The sequence below is a fragment of the Panulirus ornatus genome, chromosome 9, assembly GCF_036320965.1.
Source record: "Panulirus ornatus isolate Po-2019 chromosome 9, ASM3632096v1, whole genome shotgun sequence".
In the NCBI taxonomy this organism is placed as follows: Eukaryota; Metazoa; Arthropoda; class Malacostraca; order Decapoda; family Palinuridae; genus Panulirus; species Panulirus ornatus.
This window is the reverse complement of record NC_092232.1, coordinates 38,668,498-38,689,620: the sequence shown is the minus strand read 5'-3', so window position 1 is coordinate 38,689,620 and position 21,123 is coordinate 38,668,498. Positions and strand designations below refer to the sequence as shown.

At 40.9% G+C, this 21,123-nt stretch overlaps 1 protein-coding gene across 13 annotated transcripts in view; it reads left to right on the top strand.

Annotated features, from left to right (window-relative positions):
• Positions 1–19,559, top strand: part of LOC139750352 (mitochondrial outer membrane protein SLC25A46-like) — a 113,020-nt gene extending 93,461 nt beyond the window's left edge. For 11 of the 13 annotated variants that reach the window (XM_071665045.1, XM_071665041.1, XM_071665043.1 and 8 more), the window contains one exon: positions 16,927–19,559. In XM_071665045.1, the coding sequence (XP_071521146.1) occupies positions 16,927–17,184 (258 nt within the window). In that variant the 3' untranslated portion in view covers positions 17,185–19,559. Of the gene's footprint in view, positions 1–15,707; positions 15,757–16,926 lie in introns of all 13 variants that reach the window. The other 2 variants (XM_071665054.1, XM_071665053.1) reach the window with 2 other exon arrangements.
• Positions 19,560–21,123: the final 1,564 nt, after the last annotated feature.

The following is a 21,123-nucleotide window of genomic DNA, read 5'->3' as shown; positions in this document are numbered from 1 at the left end:
AGTATTTCCAAGCGCCTTGTGACTGGAACAGGTAATTCATCATTCCCATGTATTTCCCCCGTGTCATAGAAGGTGACTAAAGGGGGCGGGAGCAGGGGCTGGAAACCCTCCCCTCCTTCTGTTTCAGTTTCTAAAGGGAGAAACAGAAGAAGGAGTCAAGCGGAGAGTGCTTATCCTCCTAGAAGGCTTAGTCTGGGGTGTCTGAATGCGTGTGGATGTAACCAGGATAAGAAGAAAGGAGAGATAGGTAGCATGTTTGAGGAAAGAGACCTGGATGTTCTAGCGCTAAGTGAAACAAAGCTCAAGGGTAAAGGGGAAGAATGGTTAGGAAAAGTCTTGGGAATAAACTCAGGGGTTGGTGAGATGACAAGAGCTAAGGAAGGAGTAGCACTACTCCTGAAGCGGAGTTGTGGGGGTGTGTGATAGAGTGCAAGAAAGTGGATGGAAAGAGATAGGCGATTATTGAGAAAAAGAAATCATGAGAGGCAAGTGTTTTGAGAGCAACTGAAAGTGGATGGAAAGAGATGGGCAATTATTGAGAAAAAAGATCATGAGAGGCAAGTGTTTTGGGAGCAGCTGAAGGAGTGTCAGCAGCTTTGGTGCATGAGACTGTACATTAGTGATGGGTGATCTAAATGTTAAGGTGAGTATTGTGGCAGTTGAGGGTATAATTGGTGTACATAAGGGAGTTCAGTATGAAGAGCTTGTGGATTTGTGTGCTGAAAAAAGACTGTTGATTCAGAATATGCATAAGATATGCATAAGTATACATATTTGAGTAGGAGAGATGGTCAAAGGGCATTATTGGATTATGTATTAGTTGATAAGCATGTAAAAGAGAGACTTTTGGATGTTAATGTGCTGAGAGGGGCAGCTGGAGGGATGTCTGATGACTATCTTGTACAAGGAGGCTAAGGTGACAGTTTGTAGAGATTTTCAACAAAGAGAAAATGTTAGGGAGAAGAGAGTTGTGAGAGTAAGTGAGCTTGGAAAGGAAACTTGTGTGAGGAAGCACCAAGGGAGATTGAGAGTAGATTGGCAAAAGGTGAGAGCAAATGACGTGAGGGAAGTGGGTGAGGAATGGAATGTATTTAGGGAAGCATTGATGGCATATGCAAAAGATGCATGTGGCATGAGAAAGGTTGGAGGTGGGCAGATTAGAATGGGTAGCGAGTGATGGGATGAAGAAGTAAAGCTGTTAGTGAAAGAGAAAAAAGACGCATTTCGGTGATACAAAGAAAGAGTGCAAATGACTGGGAGATGTATAAAAGAAAGTGGCAGGAGGTCAAGAGGAAGGTGCAAGGGTTGAAAAAGAGGGAAAAATGAGAGTTGGCATGAGAGAGTATCATTAGATTTTAGGCAGAATAAAAAGAGGAAAGTGATTGGCTCCCAGTGAATGTCGGTTTCCAGCAGGGGTGTGTGATGTCTCCATGGTTGTGTAATATGTTTATGGATGGGGTCATTAGGAAGGTAAATGCAAGAGTTTTGGGGAAAGGGGCAAGTATGCAATCTGTTGTGGATGAGAGGGCTTGGGAAGTGAGTCAGTCGTTGTTCACTGATGTTACGGCTCTTGTGGCTGATTTGGGTGAGAAACTGCAGAAACTTGTGACTGAGTTTTGTAAAGTGTTTGAAAGAAGAAAGTTGAGAGTAAATGTGAATAAGAGTAAGGTTCATTAGGTTTGGTAGGGTTGAGGGACACGTTGATCGGGAGGTAAGTTTGAATGGAGAAAAAGTGGAGGAAGTGAAGTGTTTTAGATATCTGGGAGTGGATTTAGCAGCGGATGGAACCATGGTAGCGGAAGTGAATCACAGGGTAGGGGAGGGGGGGAAGGTTTTGGGAGCATTAAAGAATGTGTGGAAGGCGAGAACGTTATCTCAGAGAGCAAAAATGGATATGTTTGAAGGAATAGTAGTTCCAACAATGTTATATGGTTGCAAGGCATGGGCTGTAGATAGCGTTGTGCGGAGGAGGGTGGATGTGTTGGAAATGAAGTTTTATGAACAATATGTGGTGTGAGGTGGTTTGATCAAGTAAGTAATGAAAGGGTAAGAGAGAGGTGTGGTAATAAAAAGAGTGTGATTGAGGGAGCAGAAGAGGGTGTCATGAAGTGGTTTGGTCACAGGGAGAGAATGAGTGAGGAAAGATTGACAAAGAGGATATATGCGTCAGAGGTGAAGGGAACGAGGAGAAGTGGGAGACCAAATTGGAGGTGGAAGGATGGAGTGAAAAATATTTTGAGTGATCGGGGCCTGGGTGGGTTGGCCATTCTTTCGTCTGTTTCCTTGCGCTACCTCGCTAATGCGGGAGACACGGCAAAGCAAATGAATAAATAAATATATAAATCAATATATATATATATATATATATATATATATATATATATATATATATATATATATGCTCTTATTCACATTTACTCTTAAGAGTAAATAAGTGAATAAGTGAATAAGAGCAAGGTTATTAGGTACAGTAGGGTTGAGGGTCAAGTCAATTGGGAGGTGAGTTTGAATGGAGAAAAACTGGAGGAAGTGAAGTGTTTTAGATATCTGGGAGTGGATCTGGCAGCGGATGGAACCATGGAAGCGGAAGTGGATCATAGGGTGGGGGAGGGGGCGAAAATTCTGGGAGCCTTGAAGAATGTGTGGAAGTCGAGAACATTATCTCGGAAAGCAAAAATGGGTATGTTTGAAGGAACAGTGGTTCCAACAATGTTGTATGGTTGCGAGGCGTGGGCTATGGATAGAGTTGTGCGCAGGAGGATGGATGTGCTGGAAATGAGATGTTTGAGGACAATGTGTGGTGTGAGGTGGTTTGATCGAGTAAGTAATGTAAGGGTAAGAGAGATGTGTGGAAATAAAAAGAGCGTGGTTGAGAGAGCAGAAGAGGGTGCTTTGAAATGGTTTGGGCACATGGAGAGAATGAGTGAGGAAAGATTGACCAAGAGGATATATGTGTCTGAGGTGGAGGGAACGAGGAGAAGAGGGAGACCAAATTGGAGGTGAAAAGATGGAGTGAAAAAGATTTTGCGTTATCGGGGCCTGAACATGCAGGAGGGTGAAAGGAGGGCAAGGAATAGAGTGAATTGGAGTGATGTGGTATACCGGGGTTGACGTGCTGTCAGTGGATTGAATCAAGGCATGTGAAGCGTCTGGGGTAAACCATGGAAAGCTGTGTAGGTATGTATATTTGCGTGTGTGGACGTATGTATATACATGTATATGGGGGTGGGTTGGGCCATTTCTTTCGTCTGTTTCCTTGCGCTACCTCGCAAACGCGGGAGACAGCGACAAAGCAAAAAAAAAAAAAAAAATATATATATATATATATATATATATATATTTATTATTCATTTATTTATTTTGCTTTGTCGCTGTCTCCAGCGTTAGCGAGGTAGCGCAAGGAAACAGACGAAAGAATGGCCCAACCCACCCACACACACATGTATATACATACACGTCCACTAACGCAAATATACACACCTATACATCTCAATGTACACATATATATAAACACTCAGACATATACATATATACACTTTTTCTTTTTCTTTTTCTTTTAAACTATTCGCCATTTCCCGCGTTAGCGAGGTAGCGTTAAGAAGAGAGGACTGGGCCTTTTTTGGAATATCCTCACCTGGCCCCCTCTGTTCCTTCTTTTGGAAAATGAAAAAAAAAAAAAAAGACGAGAGGGGAGGATTTCCAGCCCCCCGCTCCCTCCCCTTTTAGTCGCCTTCTACGACACGCAGGGAATACGTGGGAAGTATTCTTAATCCCCTATCCCCAGGGAAAACATATATACACATGTACATAATTCATACTGTACATAATTCATAATTCATAAAGTGCGTAAGACAAGGGAGCAAATGGGAACTTCAGTGAAGGGCGCAAATGGGGAGGTGATAACAAGTAGTGGTGATGTGAGAAGGAGATGGAGTGAGTATTTTGAAGGTTTGTTGAATGTGTTTGATGATAGAGTGGCAGATATAGGGTGTTTTGGTCGAGGTGGTGTGCAAAGTGCGAGGGTTAGGGAAAATGAGTTGGTAAACAGAGAAGAGGTAGTAAAAGCTTTGCGGAAGATGAAAGCCGGCAAGGCAGCAGGTTTGGATGGTATTGCAGTGGAATTTATTAAAAAAGGGGGTGACTGTATTGTTGACTGGTTGGTAAGGTTATTTAATGTATGTATGACTCATGGTGAGGTGCCTGAGGATTGGCGGAATGCATGCATAGTGCCATTGTACAAAGGCAAAGGGGATAAGAGTGAGTGCTCAAATTACAGAGGTATAAGTTTGTTGAGGATTCCTGGTAAATTATATGGGAGGGTATTGATTAAGAGGGTGAAGGCATGTACAGAGCATCAGATTGGGGAAGAGCAGTGTGGTTTCAGAAGTGGTAGAGGATGTGTGGATCAGGTGTTTGCTTTGAAGAATGTATGTGAGAAATACTTAGAAAAGCAAATGGATTTGTATGTAGCATTTATGGATCTGGAGAAGGCATATGATAGAGTTGATAGAGATGCTCTGTGGAAGGTATTAAGAATATATGGTGTGGGAGGCAAGTTGTTAGAAGCAGTGAAAAGTTTTTCTTGAGGATGTAAGGCATGTGTACGTGTAGGAAGAGAGGAAAGTGATTTGTTCTCAGTGAATGTAGGTTTGCGGCAGGGGTGTGTGATGTCTCCATGGTTGTTTAATTTGTTTATGGATGGGGTTGTTAGGGAGGTGAATGCAAGAGTTTTGGAAAGAGGGGCAAGTATGAAGTCTGTTGGGGATGAGAGAGCTTGGGAAGTGAGTCAGTTGTTGTTCGCTGATGATACAGCGCTGGTGGCTGATTCATGTGAGAAACTGCTGAAGCTGGTGACTGAGTTTGGTAAAGTGTGTGAAAGAAGAAAGTTAAGAGTAAATGTGAATAAGAGCAAGGTTATTAGGTACAGTAGGGTTGAGGGTCAAGTCAATTGGGAGGTGAGTTTGAATGGAGAAAAACTGGAGGAAGTGAAGTGTTTTAGATATCTGGGAGTGGATCTGGCAGCGGATGGAACCATGGAAGCGGAAGTGGATCATAGGGTGGGGGAGGGGGCGAAAATTCTGGGAGCCTTGAAGAATGTGTGGAAGTCGAGAACATTATCTCGGAAAGCAAAAATGGGTATGTTTGAAGGAATAGTGGTTCCAACAATGTTGTTGCGAGGCGTGGACTATGGATAGAGTTGTGCGCAGGAGGATGGATGTGCTGGAAATGAGATGTTTGAGGACAATGTGTGGTGTGAGGTGGTTTGATCGAGTAAGTAACGTAAGGGTAGGAGAGATGTGTGGAAATAAAAAGAGCGTGGTTGAGAGAGCAGAAGAGGGTGTTTTGAAATGGTTTGGTCACATGGAGAGAATGAGTGAGGAAAGATTGACCAAGAGGATATATGTGTCGGAGGTGGAGGGAACGAGGAGAAGAGGGAGACCAAATTGGAGGTGGAAAGATGGAGTGAAAAAGATTTTCAGTGATCGGGGCCTGAACATGCAGGAGGGTGAAAGGAGGGCAAGGAATAGAGTGAATTGGAGCGATGTGGTATACCGGGGCTGACGTGCTGTCAGTGGATTGAATCAAGGCATGTGAAGCGTCTGGGGTAAACCATGGAAAGCTGTGTAGGTATGTATATTTGCGTGTGTGGACGTATGTATATACATGTATATGGGGGTGGGTTGGGCCATTTCTTTCGTCTGTTTCCTTGCGCTACCTCGCAAACGCGGGAGACAGCGACAAAGTATAAAAAAAAAAAAAAAAATATATATCCCTGGGTATAGGGGAGAAAGAATGCTTCCCACGCATTCCTCATGTGTCATAGAAGGCGACTAAAGGGGACAGGAGCAGGGGGCCAGAAACCCTCCCCTCCTTGTATTTTAACTTTCTAAAAGGGGAAACAGAAGAAGGAGTCACGTGGGGAGTGCTCATCCTCCTCGAAGGCTCAGATTGGGGTGTCTAAATGTGTGTAGATGTAACCAAGATGAGAAAAAAGGAGAGATAGGTAGTGTGTTTGAGGAAAGGAACCTGGATGTTTTGGCTCTGAGTGAAACAAAGCTCAAGGGTAAAGGGGAATAGTGGTTTGGGAATGTCTTGGGAGTAAAGTCAGGGGTTAGTGAGAGGACAAGAGCAAAGGAAGGAGTAGCACTACTTCTGAAACATGAATTGTGGGAGTATGTGATAGAGTGTAAGAAAGTAAATTCTAGATTGATATGGGTAAAACTGAAAGTTGATGGAGAGAGATGGGTGATTATTGGTGCATATGCACCTGGGCATGAGAAGAAGGATCATGAGAGGCAAGTGTTTTGGGAGCAGCTGAATGAGTGTGTTAGTGGTTTTGATGCACAAGACCGGGCTATAGTGATGGGTGATTTGAATGCATAGGTGAGTAATGTGGCAGTTGAGGGAATAATTGGTATACATGGGGTGTTCAGTGTTGTAAATGGAAATGGTGAAGAGCTTGTAGATTTATGTGCTGAGAAAGGACTGGTGATTGGGAATACCTAGTTTAAAAAGCGAGATATGCATAAGTATACGTATGTAATTAGGAGAGATGGCCAGAAAGCATTATTGGATTACGTGTTAATTGATAGGCGTGTGAAAGAGAGACTTTTGGATGTTAATGTGCTGAGAGGTGCAACTGGAGGGATATCTGATCATTATCTTGTGGAGGTGAAGGTGAAGATTTGTAGGGGTTTTCAGAAAAGAAGAGAGAATGTTGGGGTGAAGATAATGGTGAGAGTAAGTGAGCTTGGGAAGGAGACTTGTATGAGGAAGTACCAGGAGAGACTGAGTACAGAATGGAAGAAGGTGAGAACAAAGGAGGTAAGGGGAGTGGGGGAGGAATGGGATGTATTTAGGGAATCAGTGATGGATTGCGCAAAAGATGCTTGTGGCATGAGAAGAGTGGGCGGTGGGTTGATTAGAAAGGGTAGTGAGTGGTGGGATGAAGAAGTAAGATTATTATTGAAAGCGAAGAGAGAGGCATTTGGACGATTTTTGCAGGAAAAAAAATGCAAATGAGTGGTAGATGTATAAAAGAAAGAGGCAGGAGGTCAAGAGAAAGGTGCAAGAGGTGAAAAAGAGGGCAAATGAGAGGTGGGGTGAGAGAGTATCATTAAATTTTAGGGAGAATAAAAAGATATTTTGGAAGGAGGATTTAAAGTGCGTAAGACAAGGGAGCAAATGGGAACTTCAGTGAAGGGGGCTAATGGGGAGGTGATAACAAGTATTGGTGATGTGAGAAGGAGATGGAGTGAGTATTTTGAAGGTTTGTTGAATGTGTTTGATGATAAGAGTGGCAGATATAGGGTGTTTTGGTCGAGGTGGTGTGGAAAGTGAGAGGATTAGGGAAAATGAAAATGATGGTAAACCCCTATCCCTGGGGATAGGGGATTAAGAATACTTCCCACGTATTCCCTGCGTGTCGTAGAAGGCGACTAAAAGGGGAGGGAGCGGGGGGCTGGAAATCCTCCCCTCTCTTTTTTTTTAAATTTTCCAAAAGAAGGAACAGAGGGCGCCAGGTGAGGATATTCCAAAAAAGGCCCAGTCCTCTGTTCCTAACGCTACCTCGCTAACGTGGGAAATGGCGAATAGTTTAAAAGAAAAAGAAAAAAAACAGAGTAGAGGTAGTAAAATCTTTGTGGAAGATGAAAGCCAGCAAGGCAGCAGGTTTGGATGGTATTGCAGTGGAATTTATTAAAAAAGGGGGTGACTGTATTGTTGACTGGTTGGTAAGGTTATTTAACGTATGTATGACTCATGGTGAGGTGCCTGAGGATTGGCGGAATGCTTGCATAGTGCCATTGTACGAAGGCAAAGGGGATAAGAGTGAGTGCTCAAATTACAGAGGTATAAATTTGTTGAGTATTCCTGGTAAATTATATGGGAGGGTATTGATTGAGAGGGCGAAGGCATGTACAGAGCATCAGATTGGGGAAGAGCAGTGTGGTTTCAGAAGTGGTAGAGGATGTGTGGATCAGGTGTTTGCTTTGAAGAATGTATGTGAGAAATACTTAGAAAAGCAAATTGATGTGTATGTAGCATTTATGGATCTGGAGAAGGCATATGATAGAGTTGATAGAGATGCTTTGTGGAAGGTATTAAGAATATATGGTGTGGGAGGCAAGTTGTTAGAAGCAGTGAAAAGTTTTTCTTGAGGATGTAAGGCATGTGTACGTGTAGGAAGAGAGGAAAGTGATTTGTTCTCAGTGAATGTAGGTTTGCGGCAGGGGTGTATGATGTCTCCATGGTTGTTTGATTTGTGTATGGATGGGGTTGGTAGGGAGGTGAATGCAAGAGTTTTGGAAAGATGGGTAAGTATGCAGTCTGTTGTGGATGAGAGAGCTTGGGAAGTGAATCAGTTGTTGTTCGCTAATGAAATAGTGCTGGTGGCTGATTCATGTGAGAAACTGCAGAAGCTGGTGACCTAGTTGGGTAAAGTGTGTGAAAGAAGAAAGTTAAGAATAAATGTGAATAAGAGCAAGGTTATTAGGTACAGTAGGGTTGAGGGACAAGTCAATTGGGAGGTAAGTTTGAATGGAGAAAAACTGGAGGAAGTAAAGTGTTTTAGATATCTGGGAGTGGATCTGGTAGCAGATGGAACCATGGAAGCGGAAGTGAATCATAGGGTGGGGGAGGGGGCAAAAATTCTGGGCACTTTGAAGAATGTGTGGAAGTCGAGAACATTATCTCGGAAAGTAAAAATGGGTATGTTTGAAGGAATAGTGGTTCCAACAATGTTGTATGGTTGCGAGGCGTGGGCTATTGATAGAGTTGTCCACGGGAGGGTGGATGTTCTAGAAATGAGATGTTCGAGGACAATATGTGGTGTGAGGTGGTTTGATTGAGTATGTAATGTAAGGATAAGAGAGATGTGTGGCAATAAAAAGAGTGTGGTTGAGAGAGCAGAAGAAGGTGTTTTGAAATGTTTGGTCACATGGAGAGAATGAGTGAGGAAATATTGACCAAGAGGATATATGTGTCAGAGGTGGAGGGAACGAGGAGAAGTGGGAGACCAAATTGGAGGTAGAAAGATGGAGTGAAAAAGATTTTGAGTGATCAGGGCCTGAACATGCAGGAGGGTGAAAGGCGTGCAAGGAATAGAGTGAATTGGAACGATGTGGTATACCAGGGTCGAAGTGCTGTCAATGGATTGAACCAGGGCATGTGGAGCGTCTGGGGTAAACCATGGAAAGTTGTGTGGGGCCTGGATGTGGAAAGGGAGCTGTGGTTTCGGTGCATTATTACATGACAGCTAGAGCCTGAGTGTGAACGATTGGGGCCTTTGTTGTCTTTTCCTATTGCTACCTCGCACACATGAGGGGGAAGGGGGCTGTTATTCCATGTGTGGTGAGGTGGCGATGGGAATAAATAAAGGCAGACAGTATGAATTACGTACATGTGTATATATATGTATATGTCTGTGTGTGTGTATATATATGTGTACATTGAGATGTATAGGTATGTATATTTGCGTGTGTGGATGTGTATGTATATACATGTGTATGTGGGTGGGTTGGGCCATTCTTTCATCTGTTTCCTTGCGCTACCTCGCTAATGCGGGAGACAGCGACAAAGCAAAATAAATATATATATATATATATATATATATATATATATATATATATATATATATATATATATATATATATATATATATATATATATTTATTTTGCTTTGTCGCTGTCTCCCGCATTAGCGAGGTAGCGCAAGGAAACAGACGAAAGAATGGCCCAACCCAAGGCCCAACACACGTTCCTTGCGTGTCGTAGAGGGCGACTGGAGGGGACGGGAGCGGGGGGCCAGAAATCCTCCCCTCGTATTTTTTTTTTTTTTTTTTTTTTTTTTTAACTTTCTAAAATGGGAAACAGAAGAATGAGTCACGCGGGGAGTGATCATCCTCCTCGAAGGCTCAGACTGGGGTGTTTAAATGTGTGTGGATGTAACCAAGATGTGAAAAAAGGAGAGATAGGTAGTATGTTTAAGGAAAGGAACCTGGATGTTTTGGCTCTGAGTGAAACGAAGCTCAAGGGTAAAGGGGAAGAGTGGTTTGGGAATGTCTTGGGAGTAAAGTCAGGGGTTAGTGAGAGGACAAGAGCAAGGGAAGGAGTAGCAGTACTCCTGAAACAGGAGTTGTGGGAGTATGTGATAGAATGTAAGAAAGTAAATTCTCGATTAATATGGGTAAAACTGAAAGTTGATGGAGAGAGATGAGTGATTATTGGTGCATATGCACCTGGGCATGAGAAGAAAGATCATGAGAGGCAAGTGTTTTGGGAGCAGCTGAATGAGTGTGTTAGTGGTTTTGATGCACGAGACCGGGTTATAGTGATGGGTGATTTGAATGCAAAGGTGAGTAATGTGGCAGTTGAGGGAATAATTGGTATACATGGGGTGTTCAGTGTTGTAAATGGAAATGGTGAAGAGCTTTTAGATTTATGTGCTGAAAAAGGACTGGTGATTGGGAATACCTGGTTTAAAAAGCGAGATATACATAAGTATACGTATGTAAGTAGGAGAGACGGCCAGAGAGCGTTATTGGATTACGTGTTAATTGAGAGGCTCGCGAAAGAGAGACTTTTGGATGTTAATGTGCTGAGAGGTGCAACTGGAGGGATGTCTGATCATTATCTTGTGGAGGCTAAGGTGAAGATTTGTATGGGTTTTCAGAAAAGAAGAGTGAATGTTGGGGTGAAGAGGGTGGTGAGAGTAAGTGAGCTTGAGAAGGAGACTTGTGTGAGGAAGTACCAGGAGAGACTGAGTACAGAATGGAAAAAGGTGAGAACAATGGAGTAAGGGGAGTGGGGGAGAAATGGGATGTATTTAGGGAATCAGTGATGGATTGCGCAAAAGATGCTTGTGGCATGAGAAGAGTGGGAGGTGGGTTGATTAGAAAGGGTAGTGAGTGGTGGGATGAAGAAGTAAGATTATTAGTGAAAGAGAAGAGGGAGGCATTTGGACGATTTTTGCAGGGAAAAAATGCAATTGAGTGGGAGATGTATAAAAGAAAGAGACAGGAGGTCAAGACAAAGGTGCAAGAGGTGAAAAAGAGGGCAAATGAGAATTGGGGTGAGAGAGTATCATTAAATTTTAGGGAGAATAAAAAGATGTTCTGGAAGGAGGTAAATAAAGTGCGTAAGACAAGGGAGCAAATGGGAACTTCATTGAAGGGCGCAAATGGGGAGGTGATAACAAGTAGTGGTGATGTGAGAAGGAGATGGAGTGAGTATTTTGAAGGTTTGTTGAATGTGTTTGATGATAGAGTGGCAGATATAGGGTGATTTGGTTGAGGTGGTGTGCAAAGTGAGAGGGTTAGGGAAAATGATTTGGTAAACAGAGAAGAGGTAGTAAAAGCTTTGCGGAAGATGAAAGCTGGCAAGGCAGCAGGTTTGGATGGTATTGCAATGGAATTTATTAAAAAAAGGGGGGTGACTGTATTATTGACTGGTTGGTAAGGTTATTTAATGTATGTATGACTCATGGTGAGGTGCCTGAGGATTGGCGGAATGCGTGCATAGTGCCATTGTACAAAGGCAAAGGGGATAAGAGTGAGTTCTCAAATTACAGAGGTATAAGTTTGTTGAGTATTCCTGGTAAATTATATGGGAGGGTATTGATTGAGAGGGTGAAGGCATGTACAGAGCATCAGACTGGGGAAGAGCAGTGTGGTTTCAGAAGTGGTAGAGGATGTGTGGATCAGGTGTTTGCTTTGAAGAATGTATGTGAGAAATACTTAGAAAAGCAAATGGATTTGTATGTAGCATTTATGGATCTGGAGAAGGCATATGATAGAGTTGATAGAGATGCTCTGTGGAAGGTATTAAGAATATATGGTGTGGGAGGCAAGTTGTTAGAAGCAGTGAAAAGTTTTTCTTGAGGATGTAAGGCATGTGTACGTGTAGGAATAGAGGAAAGTGATTGGTTCTCAGTGAATGTAGGTTTGCAGCAGGGGTGTGTGATGTCTCCATGGTTGTTTAATTTGTTTATGGATGGGGTTGTTAGGGAGGTGAATGCAAGAGTTTTGGAAAGAGGGGCAAGTATGAAGTCTGTTGTGGATGATAGAGCTTGGGAAGTGAGTCAGTTGTTGTTCACTGATGATACAGCGCTGGTGGCTGATTCATGTGAGAAACTGCAGAAGCTGGTGACTGAGTTTGGTAAAGTGTGTGAAAGAAGAAGTTAAGAGTAAATGTGAATAAGAGCAAGGTTATTAGGTACAGTAGGGTTGAGGGTCAAGTCAATTGGGAGGTAAGTTTGAATGGAGAAAAACTGGAGGAAGTAAAGTGTTTTAGATATCTAAATCTGGGAGTGGATCTGGCAGCGGATGGAACCATGGAAGTGGAAATGGATCATAGGGTGGAGGAGGGGGTGAATATTCTGGGAGCCTTGAAGAATGTGTGGAAGTCGAGAACATTATCTCGGAAAGCAAAGATGGGTATGTTTGAAGGAATAGTGGTTCCAACAATGTTGTATGGTTGCGAGGCGTGGGCTATGGACAGAGTTGTGCGCAGGAAGATGGATGTGCTGGAAATGAGATGTTTGAGGACAATATGTGGTGTGAGGTGGTTTGATCGAGTAAGTAACATAAGGGTAAGAGAGATGTGTGGAAATAAAAAGAGCGTGGTTGAGAGAGCAGAAGAGGGTGTTTTGAAATGGTTTGGGCACATGGAAAGAATGAGTGAGGAAAGATTGACCAAGAGGATATATGTGTCGGAGGTGGAGGGAACGAGGAGAAGTGGGAGACCAAATTGGAGGTGGAAAAATGGAGTGAAAAAGATTTTGTGTGATCGGGGCCTGAACATGCAGGAGGGTGAAAGGAGGGCAAGGAATAGAGTGAATTGGATCGATCTGGTATACCGGGGTTGACGTGCTGTCAGTTGATTGAATCAGGGCATGTGAAGCGTCTGGGGTAAACCATGGAAAGCTGTGTAGGTATGTATATTTGCGTGTGTGGACGTATGTATATACATGTGTATGGGGGTGGGTTGGGCCATTTCTTTCGTCTTTTTCCTTGCGCTACCTTGCAAACGCGGGAGACAGCAACAAAGCAAAAATATATATATATATATATATATATATATATATATATATATATATATATATATATATATATATATATATATATATATTATCCCTGGGGATAGGGGAGAAAGAATACTTCCCACGTATTCCCTGCGTGTCGTAGAAGGCGACTAAAAGGGAAGGGAGCGGGTGGCTGGAAATCCTCCCCTCTCGTTTTTTTTTAATTTTCCAAAAGAAGGAACAGAGAAGGGGGCCAGGTGAGGATATTCCCTCTAAGGCCCAGTCCTCTGTTGATAACGCTACCTCGCTAATGCGGGAAATGGCGAATAGTACGAAAGAAAAAATATATATATATATATATATATTTTTTTTTTTTTTGACTCACACCTCACACCTCATACTGTCCTCAAACATCTCATTTCCAACACATCCAACCTCCTCTGCACAACTCTATCTATAGCCCACGCCTCGCAACCATATAACATTGTTGGAACCACTATTCCTTCAAACATACCCATTTTTGCTTTCCAAGATAACATTCTCGACTTCCACACAGTTTTCAACGCTCTCAAAAGTTTTGCCCCCTCTCCCCTATGATTCACTTCCGCTTCCATGGTTCCATCCACTGCCAAATACACTCCTGGATATCTAAAACACTTCACTTTCTTCAGTTTTTCTCCATTCAAACTTATCTCCCAATTGACTTGTCCCTCAACCCTACTGTACCTAATAACCTTGCTCTTATTCAGATTTACTCTCAGCTTTTTTCACACACTTTGCCAAACTCAGTCACCAGCTTCTACAATTTCTTACTCGAATCAGCCACCATCGCTGTATCGTCAGCGAACAACAACTGACTCAATTCCCAAGCTCTCTCATTCACAACAGACTGCATACTTGCCCCTCTTTCCAAAACTCTTGCATTCACCTCCCTAACAACCCCATCCATAAACAAATTATACAAATATGGAGACGTCATGCATCCCTGCCGCAAACCAACATTCACTGAGAACCAATCACTTTCCTCTCTTCCTACACGTACACATGCCTTACATCCTCAAGAAAAACTTTTCACTGCTTCTAACAACTTGCCTCCCACACCATATATCTTAATACCTTCCACAGAGCATCTCTGTCAACTTTATCATATGCCTTCTCTAGATCCATAAATGCTACATACAGACTAAGTATTTCTCACATACATTCTTCAAAGCAAACACCTGATCCACACATCCTCTACCACTTCTGTAACCACATTGATCTTCCCCAATCTGATGTTCTGTACAAGCCTTCACCCTCTGAATCAAAACCCTCCCATGTAATTTCCCATGAATTCTCGACAAACTTATACCTCTGTAATTTGAGCACTCACTCTTCTCCCCTTTGCCTTTGTACAGTGGCACTACACAAGCATTCCGCCAATCCTCAGACACCTCACTATGAGTCATACATACATTAAATAACCTTACCAACCAGTTAACAATACAGTCACCCCCTTTTTTAATGAATTCCACTGCAATACCATCCAAACCCGCTGCCTTGCCGGCTTTCATCTTCTGCAAAGCTTTTACTACCTGTATATATATGTCTATGTATGTACATGTAGGTATATGTTGAAATGTATATGTATGTATATGTGTGTTTGTGGGCATGTATGTATATTCATGTGTATGTGGGTTGGTTGGGCCATTCTTTCGTTTGTTTCCTTGCTCTACCTCGCTAACGCAGGAGACAGCGACAAAGTATAATAAAGAAAAAATGAAATAAATAATCATAATAATAATGATAAATACACAACGAAAATTCTTCTTTGAAAACTTTATATGAGTATGGCTCTCTGTGCTTTCAAACAGAAATTAGCAGTCTGCGACCATTCATCAAATTATATGAATAATTATTTGATGAATATGAGTATTCTGCCCATGAATTTTGATGTAAATGAAAATACTGTGATATAAGGATAATTTGAATACAAATAAACATAAATACTTTATTTGAATGCATTTGAATATGAATACCAAATATGAATACTCCATCTCTGCACTATACATTGTTCTATCACATACTTGTCTCACTTATTGACCAGTGCACGTGCGGGAGGAGGTTGGGTGTCATTTCATGTGTGGCGGGGTGGCGACGAGAATGAATAAAGGCAGCAAGTATGAATTATGTACATGTGTATATATGTATGTATATGTCTGTGTATGTATATATATGTATGCATTGAAATGTATAGGTATGTGTATGTGCGTGGGTGGATGTGTATGTATATACATGTGTATGTGGGTGGGTTCGCCATTCTTTCGTCTGTTTCCTTGCGCTACCTCACTAACATGGGAGACAGCGACAAAGTATTATAAGTAGAAAAAGAAAATAACGTTGAAATGTATAGGTATGTATAAACATGTGTATATGGGTGGGTTCGGCCATTCTTTAGTCTGTTTCCTTGCGCTACCTCGCAAACGTCGGAAACTGAATAAGTGTAATAAAAGAAATGATGTGTGCATGTATATATATATGAGTGGATGGGACATTCTCCGTCTGTTTCCTGGCACTACCGTGCCAACATGAGAAATGGTGATCAGGTATAATGAAATATAAATATAAAATACATAACTTTATTCTTTTTGTTTGTTTAGAAGTTTTGAATATGATAATGATTTGTAATGCTGTATCTTACATTCAGGAACAGTATATTCCTATGCATCAGGAAGATGGAGAGTAAAGAAGCATAGGTAATTAATCGCTGGCATGATGCATTACTGTATTTCAGTTAATAAATGGTGGCTAACCATCAAATCACTTTCGTTCTGGGTCAGTAGATCTTTTATCATTGTGCTTTTCACTGTTGCTTTTCATGCACAACAAGTTTGGTAAATACACAGCTGCAGTGTCTAGTTTTTTGTCTGTTTTCATACACATTTTCATGACAGGCATAACAACCTCTCTTTTATATGTGAGATGGTTTGGTGCATCAATTAAATGCATAATTTTTTCACCTTAGTGGGCACTAGTTGAATGTGAATGTGGGCGGTGGTTTTAGGAAATGCTTCTTTTCATTTTTTCCCCCATTGTTTTACAAAAGTATATCCTAAGTAATGCTTAAAGACTCCATGTTCCTTTAAGTCAATGAATTTAATTGTTTTTCATATAAATTAAGAAGCTTTATACTTATGTTTATGTGTTATACTGTATTTTTTATGATACAGGAAGCAGGTAATAGAAGTGATTTACTGACAGCATCACAGTTTATGTTTTTTGTCCTTTTTTAATGCATGCAGCGATATTTGCTTTGGTATATCACAGACGTTGATCAAGTCATATGTTTAGAATTTTTCCAATGTCATAGATCCTTTGTTGATTTTCCATATCATCATTACTTTGCCCTTCAACTTCATAAACAGTTTCTGGGCATTTCACATAACTTGAAATTATTATTATTATTTTATTTCCATAAAGTAAAGTACTGGAATGTTTTGTTTGGGGACATCACAAAAAGGAAGAAAAAGGAAAACAAGTTATGGTTCTTTTGGCTATCTCTTTTGTAAAATTTTCTATTCATGATTAGAATCATGTTCTTTGGTTTTAAGATATCTCATGGTACAAAGCATAATGATTATCTGTTCTTAATTAACTGATAGAAATTTCTTATCTAATGAGGCTGATATGAATTAAGATTATACTATTTGTTAGAGAACATACACAGGAAGGGAAAAAAGAATTGGAATTATTTGTGATGTAAACAAACTATGTCCAGTAAAAATTTTCTATAAGTACAGTATTATTGTTAACCAAGCTATTTGTGCTGTGCTTGTTTAACCTAGACTAAATGAAAAATTTTATTAGAGAGTTTTATGATGGTATTAGTATATTAAGATTTTTCAGTTGTATTTAATATCCCACAGGACTTAGTTGCCCCACTGACACCTAGTGCTCCGTACACCCCCATCTCTGCTGTACATCCAGGAGTTGCCAGTTTGCATTCATCTCCCCTTCGCACCACCCGACATGGATCACCAAGACAAGGGCCACACGGCTTCCATGCTGCAGCTGCAGACTCAAGAATGTCATCTACCTATGCCTCACCAGCACGTAGACTCCAGGAGGTGGACATGCGGGCAGAAATAGAAAAGCACAAAATTAGTCTTAATCTTGATGACTGACCAGCTTTCTTGTTAAAGATGACATTTTTTGCTATTATGTAAAGATATTTTATATTTGAAGATGGTGTCTTATTCTTCGGATTCCTATTCCCCGGTGATTCAGCTTTTGGATCTTCTGAACTCACTTGAATTGTTTCCTTCATTGGCAAGATACTTGATAAAGGGTGATCCCAACAGTACCACTGTGTGTTATTATGAAAATCTAGCTGGAACATGTACATCTGTATATCATTTTTTTCAACATCAAAGGTTAGGATTACATGATAAGAACATCGTACCTATTTAGATGGCAGTCGCAGTTATGGGATGATGGCAGGTAATATTGCAATACAGTGTTGCAAAACTTTTTCATTCAATTTGTACTCAGCCATTTTAAATGTGGCATTTCAGGTTAGCAAGGTTGTTGTCTTTGCCCTTAAATGAGGAACCCTCCTCCCCAAGCTGAAATATTTTTGTTCCCATTTATAAAGTTTGATTTTCTTTGTCTGCAGATTTTCATTACCAGTTTGTAAATGATGTATGTTGGACTTCTGTTATCCAGGAGAGGACTGGTTATACCTGTGTTATCTGTGCAGGTATATTTTGTGTTCCAAGAAAATTCCTTCAAGTGAAAAATACTGAAATTTACAAAAAAGTTCTGTTTCAAAATCCGATTTGATTATGAGAAGGTTTCAGTTGAGAGAGGCTTTACTATGAAGGCAGTAAGGTACTTCATTGCTAATAGCTGTTACAGGTATCCCTTGTTAGTTGACACTTTGTAAGTTGGTAAGGATTTGATTTATCTTATATTTGGTAAGTTATTTTTATTTTTTTCATGGTAACGTAAGCCAGGTACCCATTTTATTGACCAACCCATAGGGGAGGATGAATGGCTGGGTTGACTGTGGACTGACTGCTGCAACAAGTATTTGAATGTATGGGGGCTCAACCCTGGGCAGCTCATGAATGCATTATGGTAAATAGTGCTAACCGTTACACCATAGAGGTTCATGATTAAAAATCCCCAAAGTTAGTAAGTGCTCATGTAAATTCCCCACACACCAGTAGATGCTTGCTTGTCATTCATGTGCTTTATCCTGGTATCTAGTTGTGTTTATATCTGGCTCATGTTTAACCATGTATTTACTTGATTCTTGGCCCACTATGTCTTCTCATGGTGGAAACATGCTAGTGAGTGAAGTATCTGGTTCTTTTGCTAAGAAAAAGCAGGAAAACTAGTGCACAGTGCCCTAGAAAACAGGATAGAGATGCTCAGGAATATTGTGCAGATACTGGAGAAAGTCTGCTGTTACATATGACAGCCCAAGGAGAAGCATGGAGGCACTGAATTCCTCCTTAACCTCATCTAGGTCATGCAAGAAAAGATCTGCTGCTCAGGAGTTCATTGCCCTCTGACCAATCAGTCTTCACCCATCCAAGTCAGTGATGAATCTAGCCTTGTATCAGTTTGCATGTGTCCGGGCAGAACTCAGCATATTGTGATAAATTTCTTGAAAACCTACCTTTTCTAGCCTCTGCATCATCACCTGCAACCCTCTGGGAGAAGGTGAGCCCTTAAGTGTCAGTCTTGACAGATGCTACTGCCACCGTGCATCTAGATGACAGTGTGTTTTTGATTTTCTTTTACATACTTGTCTGCTGTTTCCTGCATTAGCAAGGTAGTGCCAGGAACAAAATAAAAAAAGGCTCACTTCTTGCATCCGTTTCTATATGTCATGTGAATGCTTTAGTGAGTAAGCTTAGTTTTCTCCGTTTTGAATATAGTATTGTTTACTCATATGTATTAAGTGCATAAAAAGAAGCTGTGTCTACAAGAGTGAACATTGAAAAAAAAAAGAGTTTTGGGTGAAAATCAGGGTCACCTTTACCCATGCTAAATGTTAAATGTTGAAATTTTGTAAGTGGTCAGGTTCATAAGTGAATGATTTCTGAAGTTTCTAAGGTGTTATTGAATGTGTTCTTGTTAACAAGTAAGGGATGCCTGTACTTTTATGTTTTTTTATCAGCTAGGTTCACACTAACGTATTGTTGGTATGGTGTACTTATTTTCATGTTTATGATTATTTATTGCTGCTTTTTCTGTGCTGTCACATGAATTTTTGGCAGCTGCAAAATTCCCTGTATGTAGCATGGAGTGTAAGTCATCTTATCAGCATGAGATACATATCCTTGTTGAAAAGGATTATATTTTTTTTTGTTATCCCAAAAGTCATATTAATCACCATAAAAGTGAAATCATTTCACTTATTCTTTAAATCTACAATTTTATCTTATCTAAATGTACAGAATACAGATTATGTTCATCATAAAAGTTTTATAATGAAATTATATGGAATTTGATTATAAGAAAGTGGAGAAGAACCCAGACACTCAAAGTGAGTTTCATTTTTAGTTCCTTTAGTTTGTTGGATTCAGGTTGTACTAGGAAGATAGACTTGGGTTGGACATAGTATGGATATAGGCCACCTTCAAGGATTTGTCTCCATACACTGCAATTAAAGGTTTTTTGAAAATGGGTAACGCCTCAAAAGAACTAGATTAATATCCATGCTATTCCTGGAACAAATGTGTGCTACATGTGCACCTGCAACTTGCATATCCATGGCCAGTAGCAAACTGTAGGGAGTGATGTGAGCATGTTCTTTACTTTTCTCTGCCAGTGACTCTAGGCCATGAAAAAACAAGTGAATCAGGAAGAATGTATGCTTGCAAATAGTAAATTTAGAATTTTTTTTCTTTTCTTGACATAATTGCATTCCCCATCTTAAGAAGGAAGTATCTGGAACTAAGCTTTTGAGGAAATTTTTTTGATTTGGTCATTCTTCTCTTGCTTCTTTTATAATGTTAATGCAGGTAGGGAGGATTTACAGCCCCTCTGCTCCTTCCTTCTTAGTGATCTGTGACATGCAGGATGTACAAGGGTAATACTCTTTCATCTCTGTCCCTAGGGATATGAAAGGTATGTGTGGGCCCGGTTTTGGACAGGGAGCTGTAGTTTTGGTGCATTACACATGACAGCTAGAGGATGGAAGTGAGTGGATGTGGCCTTTCTTTGTCTGTTACTTGTGCTGTGTCACTAATGCAGGAAACGGCAGTAAAGTGTGAAATTTTTACATACTTTTGATTGTTAATGTACTGAGAGGGGCAGCTGTAGGGATGTCTGATCACTATCTTGTGGAGGTGAAGGTGAAGATTTGCAGAGCTTTTCAAAAAAAAAAGAAGAGAGAATGTTGGCGAGAAGAGAGTGGTGAGAGTAAGTGAGCTTGGAAAGGAGACTTGTGTTAGGAAGTACCAGGAGAGATTAAGTGTGGAACAGCAAAAGGTCACATGATGTGAGGGAAGTGGGTGAGGAATGAGATGTATTTAGGGGAGCAGTGATGGCTTGTGCAAGAGATGTATGTGGTATGAGAAAGGTATGAGGTGGGCAGATTAGAAAGGGTAGTGAGTGGTGGGATGAAGAGGGGCTTGGAAGATACTTGCAAGGAAGGAGTGCAGATGACTGGGAGATGTATAAAAGAAAGCAGCAGAAGGTCAAAAAGAGGGAAAATGAGACTTGGGGTGAGAGAGTATCATTAAACTTTATGGACAATAAAAAGATGTTTTGCGAGGCAAATAACATGTGTAAGACAAGAGAACAAATGGGAACATCAGTGAAGGGGTCAAGTGGAGAAGTAATAACAAATAGCGATGAAGTGAAAAGGAGAAGGAGAGAGGATTTTGAAGGTTTGTTGAATATGTTTGATGTTAGAAAGGCAGATATAGGGTGTTTTGGGTGGGGTAGAGTGTGAAATGAGGGTCTTGGAGAATGGTTTGGTTAAGTGAGAAGAGGTAGTGAAAGCTTTGTGGAAGATGAAATCTGGCAAGGCAGTGGATTTGGATGGTATTGCAGTAGAATTTACAAAAAAAAGGGGATGACAGTGGTGTTGATTGGTTGGTAAG